The sequence below is a fragment of the Macadamia integrifolia genome, chromosome 10 (assembly GCF_013358625.1).
Source record: "Macadamia integrifolia cultivar HAES 741 chromosome 10, SCU_Mint_v3, whole genome shotgun sequence".
Taxonomy (NCBI): Eukaryota; Viridiplantae; Streptophyta; class Magnoliopsida; order Proteales; family Proteaceae; genus Macadamia; species Macadamia integrifolia.
Genome location: NC_056566.1, coordinates 27,019,576 through 27,033,726, shown reverse-complemented (window position 1 = coordinate 27,033,726; position 14,151 = coordinate 27,019,576). Strand labels below are relative to the sequence as shown.

The 14,151-nt window shown below is 39.9% G+C and overlaps 1 protein-coding gene and 2 pseudogenes across 3 annotated transcripts in view; 1 reads left to right on the top strand and 2 right to left on the bottom strand.

Moving 5' to 3' along the window:
- Positions 1-14,151, bottom strand: part of LOC122091073 — a 52,258-nt gene that overhangs the window by 10,847 nt on the left and 27,260 nt on the right. For all 3 annotated transcript variants that reach the window (XM_042660895.1, XM_042660894.1, XM_042660893.1), the window contains 6 exons: positions 13,260-13,439; positions 13,032-13,154; positions 12,831-12,914; positions 12,474-12,658; positions 12,238-12,376; positions 12,080-12,139 (listed from right to left, as the gene is read on the bottom strand). In XM_042660895.1, the coding sequence (XP_042516829.1) occupies positions 12,080-12,139; positions 12,238-12,376; positions 12,474-12,658; positions 12,831-12,914; positions 13,032-13,154; positions 13,260-13,439 (771 nt within the window). The remainder of the gene's footprint in view (positions 1-12,079; positions 12,140-12,237; positions 12,377-12,473; positions 12,659-12,830; positions 12,915-13,031; positions 13,155-13,259; positions 13,440-14,151) is intronic.
- Positions 2,434-2,551, bottom strand: LOC122092508 (annotated as a pseudogene).
- Positions 5,076-5,193, top strand: LOC122092538 (annotated as a pseudogene).

The window sequence follows — 14,151 nt, the reverse complement described above, 5'->3', positions numbered from 1 at the left end:
TATATGAGTTCTTTCGAATTTCTTGTGTCGTTTTTTGTGGATTACCATCTCGAAGTCCTTTAATGGGCGTAAAGAAATCGTCTTGGTAGCAACCAACAAACCAAAAAAAAGGACAAGGATAGAGACTAGAAAGACAATCCAAATCGGCTCAGGGGAAATTCTCAATGTTAGGTACAACAATAGGAGATAGGAATTAAGATTGTTGGAGTGCCTATGACCAGACTTCATTGATGCGAAACATTCTATCGCATGTGCCAATTGTTCCCTTAGGCCGTTTTCCACAGATTGGTTGAAAGAGAGCTCCGCTTCTGACCCCAATCTTTGAGCTAGAACAACACGGTCAAAGTGTCCCATGAGCATCTCAAACTTCACTTTTTAGCAACAGAAACCAAGATTCTATCAAAAGTTTTTTACCCTCCAACCCGAGACCTAAAAAGGCCTAAAATCAAAGTCGTGATTCTCCGGTTAAAGATCAAGCTTCTCCAGGATATATTTCAGGGTTTGGACCGGAACTCCTCTTCTCAAGGGAAGGACGGGGTCGGGAGAAGAACTATTGGGATAGAATTGCCCGTGTAAATAGATATAGCAGTTATACCTATGAAATGCTTTGACTATAATTCTTTCTTTTCAAATTTCTGGCTAGTGTCACCTGGAATGGTTAACCCTGTACCATAGAAAGGAAATATCCCATTGCTGAGATGTATAGTATTGATTTATTCCTTTACGGATGGGTGATGTGACACGCAATGGTTGGTTGTTCTCTTTGAAGATTGACACTTTTATCCAAGTCATGTCGGCCTTGCTTCTTTCTATGTTGGGAGTAGCAGAATAGGAACTAAGACAAGCACTAACCGTAATGGGGGCTCACGCTCGATCATCCCCACTCTCATCCGTTGTCTCGCACCAACCTTCTTCCACTGCGCTGTCTCTTCCATCTGATCTGTGCTATCTCCTTGCCTGCCCGGGGTCTTCCTCTTTAGTAGCGGATTGGTACATAAGAACATTGGTAGATCCTTGGAAAAGCTAGAAGGAAAAGGTGCCCCAAAGCACTGAAATATTATATTTAAGATATGGTCTCATATTTACCATTTGAACGGTGAACCTCTCGCGGCTTCTTACCCAGCCCACCTCACTAGCAGCTACATCAAAGCAGAGAGGCAAGGTGCTCAATAGACTTTCTCAGCTGCACCATAATCAATGTAGATTGAGAATCTGCGAGAAGCAATCATCCGAAGAAAGATTCTCCTGAGAGTCAACATCTGTATCGGTGAAATGACTATATCCTTAACACATCGGGTTTGGCGGGATTCTCCCATTGCTTTAAAGAAAAGTATAGATCCCCCTTCTCTCTCTGCCCAGTTGTGATGGAATTTTCCCCTGGCTAGCAGCACCTGTGAAGTTAGATCTCGAGCCAGTAGCAAGAGCACGAAAGAAGTGTTTGAAGCTTTCATAGGGCAGATCTACCTCCCAAGCTCTCGGTTTACCATTGAAATAGCAAAGGAAGATGCCTATACCTATCAAAGTCTTCCTCCATTACTTTTAACTCAGACGGGGGATTGCCTACGAGTAGGGGAATCTCCCTTTCCAGCTTCTTGAGATTCTTGGAATTTCCCTAGGCCAATTAACACCCAAATGTACTTTTTCAGGTACCTAAATGTACTTTTTTGTACTTTAATCAATTCCTAGAGAAAGGGGCATGCGATCCTTTGTCAGTATCTGTTTTGTAGACATTAAATGAATAACGGCTCTCTCGCCCTAACGGCGACTTCTCTCTAAAACTCTCTGGCACGCTTTTCCCTCCCCCATCTCAGGCGGAGGCGACCTAGGGCTATTCGGACCAGGTAGGTATAACCCTAACCCTTGCCTTCCCTCTCCTCTCTCTCTCTCTCTCTCTCTCTCTCTCTCGATCGAGCCATCTTTCTCCCGCTCCTCTCCCTCGCGCCCTCCCTTTAATCACTCTGATTTCTACTACTCCTCTTTCCTCTCGTTTTACCTCATCTCTCCACTACCAAAACCGATTCTCACGCCTCCTTCCCCCTGATTCTCTATTCCTTTCCTGAAGTAATAAGCCACGAAATTTCTCCTCTACCCTTCTATCACACCTTGCCTCTAATAGGCTAAGGCATACGGCACTAGACATCTCACCGTATCCAGTCAGCCTATTTCTCCAGGATCTAGACTAGGGCAGATCATAACACCACAATTACACTATGAAAGATTAGAGTTTATACCGTTATACCCCTACTTGTGGACAGGCAAGAAGAAAGAACAGAGCAAGCTAATACTAGCATGGTTGGCAGCTCTAGAGTGCCAAGAAGGCAGAAGTGACCCCACCTACTCCTGTTTAGCCTGCCAACATCATTGGGGAACTCATCAAGAGGTGTGGACAAAGAGGTAAGTTTAATTACAAGACTAAGTATAGTAGGAAAAAAAAAAGTGCGACATGAGGACTTCCCAAGGGGTCACCCATCCTAATACTACTCTCACCCAAGCACGCTTAACTACGGAGTTTTATGGGATTTGATGCATTAGTGCTGGTATGATCGCACCAATACTGGTAGGTCCAAAACCGGCCAGCCAATTTTGCTTAGTAGAATGTAATTTTTGGGTTTTTACACAGTGGAGCCCACCTCTGCTGTGCAAAATTCACATTATACCCCTAGAAGAAGAGACTTGAATGAGGCATGAAATGCATACTTTATACTAATAAATAAATGGGAGGAAATGAATTTATAAACTACTATATATATAGTATATATGTAATTTATATGGAAATAAAAGAGGGCAGCCAGGGCTGCCTTATATATACAAGGGATAATGGGTTGAGATTTCATAAAAATCGTGGCTGTTGTAACAGTAAGGAGAAAAAGAAAGAAAGGAGAAGAAGAAGGAAAGAGAAGGAAGAAGAGGAAGAAAGAGAAATGAAGAGGGAACGAACTCACCTCAGGCTGCTCCTAGATCAACTCTGCACCCAGGTAAGTGAACTTACTACTGCAGCAGGGTTAATTATGTAATTTCATGTAGATTGGGCAGCTAGGGTTAGGGTTTTACCCAATTGTTTACTGCCAGGGAATCCCTATGATTAGAAAAGCTGCCCAATAAAGAAAGCACTAATTTCTATGTGCTATTGGGGAGCCAACTGGTAAAAAAAACCCTATCCCTGCTAAACCCTAGAACATAGGACTACTTCTTTTTCAATAGGGATTATGCAATAAGGGCTGGAATAGGGTTGATTTGGTGGAAATTCTGCCAAAACCCTAGGAACATAATTTTATTCAAGCTGGAATTATGCAATAGGGGCTGAATTAATTAGGTTAGGTTAGTACTTATAAATGTTCATCTCAAGTTGATGGCCAAGGCATGAGAAATACCTTAATTATGCAGATCTCTTTAAATTCCTAAACTATTCCTACAGAATTGGACTATATCAGTTTTGGGTGTAATAAATTGAAACCCAAAATTAGGTCAACTTGGCATTTAACCTTTTCCTTACTGACCTAAGATAAGTATTGCAAATTCAGAATGAAAAATTGATGCAATTTGGGCACTACAGCAACCATGGTACAGAGTATGGAAAAGGCAGAATCAGATTCTGCAGAATAAAAGGAGGAACCGATAGGTCCTGACCAGGGCCAGTCGGTTTTGACCCAAGTAACCCACCGATTAGGGTTCCCGAAGCTAGATGGGCTGTGTAACAGGTTACTAGACCTTTGGACATTAGTTTGAATTTGTATATATAAGAATTAATGAGAAACATAACTCATGACTGTAGGGTTCAATGTTTGGAATTTCATATGACCTAGAGGACTGTAAGTATGGATGAAACCCCTTCATCCAATGTGGATCTACTAGTGATTCTCTATATCTAATTCTACTATTCAAACTTATGTCCAAAGGTCTAGTAACCTGTTACACAGCCCATCTGGCTTCGGGAACCCTAATCGGTGGGTTACCTGGGTCAAAACTGGCTGGCCGATCGGGACCTGTCGGTTCCTCCTTTTATTCTACAGAATCTGATTCTGCCTTTTCCATACTCTGTACCATGGTTGCTGTAGTACCCGAATTGCATCAATTTTCATTTTGAATTTCCAATACTTATCTTAGGTCAGTAAGGAAAAGGTTAAATGCTAAGTTGACCCAATTTTAGGTTTCAATCTATTAGACCCAAAACTGATATAATCCAATTCTGCAAGAATAGTTTAGGAATTTAAAGAGATCTGCAGAATTAGGGTATTTCTCATGCCACATTTATAAGTACTAACCTAACTTAATTAATTCAGCCCCTATTGCATAATTCCAACTTGAATAAAATTATGTTCCTAGGGTTTTGGCAAAATTTCCACTAAATCAACCCTATTCCAGCCCTTTTTGCATAATCCCTATTAAAAAAGTAGTCCTATGTTCTAGGATTTAGCAGGGATAGGGTTTTTTTTACCAGTTGGCTCCTCAATAGCCCATAGAAATTAGGGCTTTCTTTACTGGGCAGCTATTCTACTCACAGGGATTCTCTGCCAGTAAACAATTGGGTAAAACCCTAACCCTAGCTGCCCAATCTACATGAAATTACCTAATTAACCCTGCTGCTGTAGTAAGTTCACTTACCTGGGTGCAGAGTTGATCTAGGAGCAGCCTGAGGTGAGTTCGTTCCCTCCTCACTTCTCTTTCTTCCTCTTCTTCCTTCTCTTTCCTTCTTCTTCTTCTCCTTTCTTTCTTTTTCTCCTTACTGTTACAACAGCCACGATTTTTATGAAATCTCAGCCCATTATCCCTTATATATATATAAGGCAGCCCCAAGGGTCTGTTTGGCTGGCCCTCTTAAATTATTTCTAAAGTCTGTTTGGCTGCCCTCTTTTATTTCCATATAAATTACATATATATATATATAGTAGTTTATAAATTCATTTCCTCCCATTTATTTATTAGTATAAAGTATGCATTTCATGCCTCATTTAAGTCTCTTCCTATAGGGGTATAATGGGAATTTTGCACAGTAGAGGTGGGCTCCACAGTGTAAAAACCCAAAAATTACATTCTGCTAGGAAAAATTGGCTGGCCGGTTTTAGACCTACCAGTTTGGGTGCGATCATACCAGCACTAATGCATCAAAGCCCATAAAACTCCGTAGTTAAGCGTGCTTGGGTGAGAGTAATATTAAGATGGGTGACCCCCTAGGAAGTCCTCATGTCGCACCTTTTTTTTTTCCTACTATACTTAGTCTTGTAATTAAACTTACCTCTTTGTCCACACCTCCTGATGAGTTCCCCAATGATGTTGGCAGGCTAAACAGAAGCAGGTGGGGTCACTTCTGCCTTCTTGGCACTCTAGAGCTGCCAACCATGCCAGCATTGGCTTTCTCTGTTCTTTCTTCTTGCCTATCCACAAGTAGGGGTATAAATATCAGATTAGGGTGTTACACCTCCCATCCTCCCTTTTTTCGCCTTGGTTCTTGCAACTGACTCTGCCCTTTGTTTTCTATCTAGATTCTTCTCATTCCTCCCCTCCGATTCCCTCACCTTGTAAAAAAAAAAAAAAAAGCCTGATCCTCACACCCCTTGTTTTTCTACCGAGATTCTTCTTAGTCCTCCCCTCCCAATTTCCTCACCTTGCAAAAAAAAAAAAAAACAAAGATAACCAACCGATCCTCACGCCCCTTGTTTTTTCTACCGAGATTTTTCTCAAAATCTCAGTCCCCCCCTCCGATTTCCTCACCTTGCCCAGAAAAAAAAAATAAAAGAAAAACAAAACAAAGATAAATAACTGATCCTCACCCCCCTTCCTTCCCTGCTTTCCTCCCCTAGTGCCGCTTCTCACCACCTCTCCTCTCCTACGATTTCCTCTATCCTGGTAAAAAATAAAATAAAATAAAATAAAAGGCACCGATTGCATTTTATTTTATTTTATTTTATTTTCTCTTCTCTGCCCCTTCATCCTGCGTGACTCTCGGCACACCTCAACTTTTGGGGCTGCTCGTAGCCCTTTCAAAACTTAATCTATGCAATACAACCGACCCCTCACATTTTGATCGACTCTACGACCGAACCCCCTCCACATCTCCATCACCATTGCTTCTGTGAGACTAATTTGCTCCCATACCTATTAGCAACCCCCTCACCGGCGTGGTTTAGTGCTGTGCCCTAACGCCGCATCACCGCTACTGAGACACCACCCTAGGTGCATTGACCGCGTCGCAGGCTCTGAGCTACCTGAGTCGTAAGGGATACTCCTCACTCATTCCTTTTACATCGACATTGTATGTTTATACATATACTTTCAGTTCACTAGTTGTCGTCTTCTGTATGCTTTAGTACATGAACATTTGTCTACTTGTGTACCATTTTTGTTGCATTACCTTGCTTTTTAACTGTTGTGCCTGGTTACCAAATAGTGTTTGCCTTGTATGCTAGCTTTTAGTGTAAACCTTGTGCTTCTCTTTACGTATGATTAATAACAAGATTTATTCGCCAAAAAGGATAAAAGATATCGAGATTTATTGCCTTGCATTCAGTACTAGTGGTTTTGGGTGGATGTATGTGTTGTGTTAGAATCTTATGGTTTTGTACACTGTACGCTGGTCGGGTGCCATGTGCATTTCTTTTATATTCTGAGAATCTGTGTTTAATGTGCTAGGTTCCATTCATTACCTGTATCTTTTTGTTCTCTTTCTTACTATATTTATATAAATCTATTTTTCTGCGTCAGGTAGGCATCCGGCACCATATTATATACAACCAATCCACCCTTTGCATGGATTCCCGCATTTTTTTATTGCATTTTACCCCTTTCTGTGGCCTATGTCTTTTCTTCCTGTCGTTAGGGCATCCCACGCAAATGACACACGGTATCGAGCTACTTCGCAACATGTTCAAGAGCGTGTTAAGAATGTTGGTAATAAAAGGAGGATTCGATGTGCTTCCTGAAACATTGGTTCACTAATAGGCAAGAATTTGGAATTGATAGATGCCATGAGGAGGAGAAGGATTAACATTGCATGTATCCAAGAGACTAGATGGAAAGGGATGAAAGCTACGATGTTGGACGACTCTAAACTTTGGTATTTGGGAGACCATAGTGGAAGAGGCTGAGTTAGCATAGTGGTGGATAAAGACTTGAAGAACGATGTGGTAGACGTTAAAAGAGTGGGAGACAGGATTATATCCTTAAAGATGGTGTTAGATAAAGAAGTGGTCAACATTATTAGTGTTTATGCTCCACAAGCAAGATTGGATGAGAGCTGGAAGCTACAATTTTGGGAACACAGATGAAATGATTCATAGTTTTAGACCAGATGAAAAGATTATTATGGGAGGCGATCTGAACGGACACATTGGGAAGGATAGGAGAGTTTATGTAGAGGTGCATGGAGGTTATGGAGTTGGGGAGAGGAATGAGGAGGGAACCTCAGTTTGGACTTCGCAACCGCCTACGATCTATCTATTGCTAACACTCTTTTCAGTAAAAGGGAAGAACACTTAGGGCCCGTTTGATAACGTTTCAAGAAACGTGCTTCTACCGTTTCTGGACACAGAAACGGCAGAAACAGAACAAAAATCGTTTGATAAAACTGTTTCGTTTAACTTGTTTTCAAAGATAGAAATTGAAATTTCTACCTATTTATGGTTCAAGAAACGACCCAGGCGAAACAAGTTCTACTTGTTTTTCCGTTTCTGAAAACAACTCGTGGCCATTCTTTCTCTGGTTACTATCGACTTCCAGAAACATGACTTATCAAACATCTTCAATTCCATTTCTATTTTTAGAAACGGAAATTTATGTTTCTGTCGTTTCTTGAAACAGAAATGGCAGAAACGTTATCAAACAGGCCATTAATTATGTACAAAAGTCGACAGCATTCCAATCAAATAGACTTCTTCCTCACTAGAAGGCCTGACAGATGGATGTGTAAGGATTGTAAGGTCATACCTGGGGAGAGTTTAACCTCTCAACATTGATTGTTGATCTTAGACATGTACTTCCGTTTACTGAAGAAAAAAAACAAGGAACCAAGTGTGCCCTAAGGTTAGGTGGTGGAGATTGAAAGGAGAGTCAGTGGGGTTCTTTACAGATAATGTGGTGAAGCATGGAAAATGGGATTGTGAAGGGGACGCCAACACGATGTGGAATGAGATGACAGGTTGCATTAAGAAAATTGCTAAGGAGGTTCTAGAGGTGGCTAGGGGTACTAAGTTGGTCCCTAGAGAGACTTGGTGGTGGGATGTTGAGGTCCAGGCTGCCGTCAAGACTGAGAAAGATAATTTTAAAACTTGGCAAAGGACTGGGGAAGTTGAAGATAAAGAGAGATATAAGGCCACCAGGAATGAGGCAAGAAGGATTGTGGGGAAAGCATGGGGGAGAAAATATGATGACTTTTACAACAATTTAAATACCAAGGACAAGGAAAAGGCTACCGCTAGGAATGAGGCAAGAAGGATTGTGGGGAAAGCACGGGCAAGAAATATGATGACTTCTACAACAATTTAAATACCAAGGACGGGGAAAAGGCTATCTATAAGATAGCTAAAATTCGAGAAAGGAAGAGTAGGGATCTCGACCAGGTTCGATGTATTAAGAAGGAGGATGATAGAGTGCTTGTGAAGGATGAAGACATAAAGAGGAGATGGGATGAGTATTTTTGTAACTTGCTTAATGGAGACAATCCTAATTGGAGTGGTTCGAGTAGCCTGCTCCACAACAGGAATCACAGGTATATACGCAAGATAGGAAAGACCGAGGTTAAGGAAGCCCTAAGGAAGATGAAAGTAGGGAAGACACCAGGCCCGGATGAGGTCCCTATTGAAGTGTGGAAGAGTTTGAGACCACGTGGTGTTGCTTGGTTGACCAGGCTGTTCAACAAGATTATGAACACGAATAAGATGCTTGATGAGTGGAGGAGAAGCATTATTGTCTCAATTTACAAAAATAAATGCGATATCCAGAGTTGCAACAATTATAGAGGCATAAAACTTATAAGTCATACTATAAAACTATGGGAGAATGTAATAGAAGTTTGCTAAAGGAGAGAAACTAATATCTCAGGGAACCAATTTGGCTTCATGCCTGAGAGATCCACTACAGAAGCGATTTACCTTATTAGGAGGCTTATGGAAAAATCCAAAACCTATATGGATATACTTAAAGACATGTATAGAGATGTGGTGACTAGTGTGAGATCTGTGGGAGGCCAAGGTGTTGAGTTCCCAATTAATATTGGGTTACATCAAGGATCCGCATTGAGCCCTTACCTATTTACATTGGTCATGGATGAATTAACTAGGAATATTCAAGGAGAGGTCCCATGGTGCATGCTTTTTGCAGATGATATTGTATTGGTCGGTGAAACAGTACAAGAAATTAATGGTAAGTTGGAACTATGAAGATATACTTTAGAATTGAGAGGTCTTAAGATAAGTAGAACAAAGACAGAATATATGAAGTGTAACTTCAATCGATTGAGGATTGATAGCGAGGAAGTGAAAATTGATGGGAGAGATCCCGCAATGTGACTGTTTCAGATATCTGGGCTCTACGTTAAACAAAGAAGGTGAGATTGATGATGATGTTTCCCACAGAATTAAAGTAGAATGGATGAAATGGAGAGGGGCGTCTGGAGTGTTATGTGATCGACATATTCCTTTAAAGGTTAAGGGAAAATTCTACAGGACAGCCATAAGACCTGCTATGATGTATGATGCAGAATGTTGGGCAGTCAAGAAGCGTAACATAGATAAGTTGAGTGTGACTGAGATGAGGATGTTGAAATGGATGTGCGGCAAAACCCAGAGAGATAGAATAAGGAATAATCAGGTTATAACAGATTTAGGAATTGCACCAATTCAGGATAAGCTCAAAGAATGTCAGTTATGATGGTTTGGGCATGTCCAAAGGAGGCCCTTAGATGCCCCAGTACGAAGGAGTGACCAGATGCAGATGAATGGAGCTAAAACGGCTAGAGGCAGGCCAAAAATGACCATTAATGAGGTAGTTAGAAGAGACATGCAAAAGTTAAGTCTTCACCCTAATATGGCTTCTAATAGAGCTGCCTGAAGGGCTAGGATCCACGTTGCTAATTGTTCCTAAGTGGGATGTTCCAAAGGGTCTGGGTTTTTTTTTTTTTTTTTTTGCTTTGCAGATCCATGTAGCCGACCCCATTTAGTTGGGATAAGGCTAAGCTTTGTTGTTGTTGTTGTTGTTGGTATTGACCCGTGCCAAGTTAAAGCAGGAAGAGAGGCTTATTGCTCACATCTCAGTAGGGTTTCGCTCAGTAGCAAGGATGCAAGTACTGCCAAAGGCACCAATACGGGACTACTTTAATCCCAAAAGGAGACCAAATTCCCCACAACTATTGTAGATATTTCCATTTCAGAAAACTCTAGGTACCTGAGGGACAATCATATGGGAGATGCAACCTTCTACATTTTTTTGGTCATTCCTTAACAAGGGCCCATAGGCCACTAGGATGGACCATTTTACTTGGAATGTACGAAAAATAGCAACGTGCAACTCCAAAAGGATAATTGAACTCCACAAAAAGAAAGCTATAAAGAGTCCTTGAACCATTTCACTTGTAACTGTTTTTTGGATCAGAAGGATCCCAAGGAGAGTTGAACTCATGACCTCTATATGTAACTTTTTTCTGTTTAATTTTCTAACAGTCGTTCTACTTTATGAAATAAAATTATCACAACCAAAAATGAATACTGCAGCTTGCAGAATTGCCCAAGAATTGAACCTTTCTGCTACGAGAAAGTCGCTTGAGGTGGCATGGCCATGATCAAGGAGGCCTTTGGACACTCCATTATAGAGGAGTGATTTGATTCAAATCAAAGGAATTAAAAGAGCTAGAGGTAAACTTAAAATGACCTTATGAGAAGTGGTGAGGAAAGACATGCATGGTTTAGGACTTGTATATAGTATAACATTGAATATAGCTGATTGGAGGGAAGGATCTACGTAGCGAGCCCATTTAGTTGGGATAGGGCTGAGTTGTTGTTGTTGTTGTATTATTATGCCATAATCAACTACCAAAATAGGTGAAAGTATTGACAAGAAAGACGACTAGATATAGTAAGTCACCAGCGTGGTTAGTAAATTCAAGTTTTATTTTGTATCATACCGTATTTATGAAAAACCATTTTTTTTAGTAAATTTTCAAACATATGGGGCAAAAATGTATTGTATAAATCATAATCCGACATATCATAAGAGAAAAACATATTATTCAGATTAAAAGAACACTCCGTTCTCTTTTCCCCTTTCTTTGCTTTCTTGGTCAAACTCCAAAATCTCCAACCGCAGACGGAATCCCAGTGAACTCCAATTTTGCAAAGGCAACCAAGTCAATTGATGTGCCAGCAAAGTTTCAATCCCACTCCCAATTTTCCCTCCCTCCCTCCCTCCCTCCCTCCTTGCCTCCCTCGCGTTCAATCTATCAAGCTCTCACTGATGGTCATGCTACCTCTACCTACCTGGGAATCAAAATAGGAAATTCTTGGATTACTGTTCACTTTAAAAGAACAACATGTTAAGATTCCCAAATCTCGGTGTACTTTATTTCCTTTCACCACTCCTCCATTTTGGATGTCTCATGTGTAGATGTGCCTAAGAGCCAAGGTTTGAACTCTTTCCAATCCTTTTTTTTTTTTTTTGAAGAAGAAAAAAATACAATGTCAGAATCAAAGAGAATTTCTATGTTTTAAGTTTAACTGATTCATTTTAACATTTTTTTTTTCACCTCAACTTAAATAAAAAACAATTTAAGAATGAAAAATGTTGGGAAAAAAAATTAATGGCTAAAAAATGGTATATTTGTAATGGCTAAAAAATGGTGTATTTGTAGCAAATATTTCCCTATATCTATTTTTAAACAAAAATTGTATTGAACACATTTTTCCATCTCCTTTTTAACGTATGCATCTTCTATGTTGGATTCTTAAAGTACCATTGAAGTACAGGCTGTATGTATACATACCCCCAACCTTTTGGCACTGCCAGTATTTACTAACTATGGTCACAAGCAACACAGGCAAAACAGATTTGATGGATTGTTTTAAATCATGAATGTCAGTGGGAACAAGAGGCTAACCTTCTTTTCTTTCTCTAGAATTTCCCTGATGGAACAATGTGCTGCCGCAACACATAAGTTCTGAAACCAAAAGATTGATTAGAGCATATCCAGTATGTACAAAATACTTCCTCTTTTTAAGGGATTCCATTGACTGCAAGAAAATGACAACTAGGGACCTTTAGGTCACTTCCAGAATATCCATCAGTCATATTTGCAATTGCTGCCAAATCAACATCAGGTGCCATTTCTTCTTCTGCTAATATCACTCTCAGAATTTTTTCTCTGTTGGGGGCATCAGGCAAGTTTACCATCAACCTGCAGAATAGCAAAGTTAATTATAGATGGAAAGCCACAAAAAGGAAATCTTTATGAGGACACTAATCAAAGAAAAATTCAACCTTTACGTGCTTACCTACGAGGGAGCCTTCTTATAACAGCCTCATCAAGGTCAAAAGGCCTATTAGTTGCAGCAAGTACCAATACACGTTCTTTGTCCTTCGTACGCAAACCATCCCAATTTACCATGAACTCATTTTTCATTTTCCGCATAGCTTCATGCTCTCCTGGATTTTCACGTCTTCCTAACATGCTATCAACCTGTGAGAAGGAAAAATTGGAAAAAGAATCACTGAGGATGTAGGCCACATATTAGAAACAGGTAAACTACTTTATTTTGCCACAAAATAAACAAGGAACCACAGGTGCATTAGTTGACCTCAACTTTCATATACCAATAGAAGACATGAATCCATTAATGCACTCAACCAACCTCATCAACAAAAACAACACTAGGGGAAATTTTACTGGCTAAAGAGAACACTGCTTTCACATACTTTTCTCCTTCACCAAACCACTGCAAGCAACATGAATTTTCATCATCAGATAAAAGGAGAAGACAACCACGTCCCAACTAAGAGGGGAGATAAGAGTGGTGAGAGGGGGACAATACTAATCAGATCAGTAGTAATACCTTTGAGGTTATACTTGACATTGATATGTTGATAAAGTTCGCACCTGCCTCGGTTGCAACAGCTTTTGCAAGCATTGTTTTCCCTGTACCAGGAGGTCCAAATAGCAGTATTCCCTTACAAGGCTGGAAAAAGAGCAATCATGATCCAGGCATCAAACATAGAAAAGTAGTTCAACTGTATGCTGCATAAGTATTACATCTGACATCAGAAAGGGTACTCGCAGAAACCTTTGTTAGCTGTCCTTTGCAAAACAATTCAGGCCTTTGCAAAGGAAGCATCACCAATTCCTGCAATGTTTCCTTTACATTATCCAATCCTCCAATATCATCAAAAGTGACTCCAATATCATCAGCTGGGATAACATCGGCAAGAAGTTTTTTTTCAAATTCATTCTCAGTGACCACATCCTGAAAAACCTCAAGGTCCAAACCCAATGTGAGTATTAAACCATAATTTCTTGACAAATATATATATATATATATAATGCAGACTCCATGTGAAGAAAAATTACTGTGGTTTCCTTAACCCAAGGTTTTAAGCATCAATACTTTTTCCTCAGCATTTACGATTTCTCAGCCTACCAAAGCAATACCGACAAGGAAACCAGAACTAGTTAATGTCAATGGTATCAAAGGTATCAGCCATATAAGAATGACACCTGCCCCTGCATTAATATACAAACTCTTGTATTTTATTTTATATTTTTACATTAATTTAGTATATATATTGTTTGTACTACCTGGACTTTAGGTGAATCAAATTCATATCAGAGCATTGACTTGCTAATGAAGTTCGCAATATAAGTAGAAGAAGTAGTTGTATATGTATTTAATATGTCATTTAAGCAGTATACTTCAAGTATTTGAATGATTTAAATAATTTTATTTTTTCATCAAAAAGTTTACATACTTTTGCCCATGGTTTAAAGTAACGGTCCGTATCGTACCATATCGGCCGATACGTATCCGTATCGGCCTTTACCGATACGATACATACAATTTTTAAAACCCTTTTGTATCGATACGTATCTTACGATAAACACCGATACGCACAGATACACACTGATACTCACCGATAAATATTGATACTCTATGAAAAATTCAAAATTGAAGTGAAATG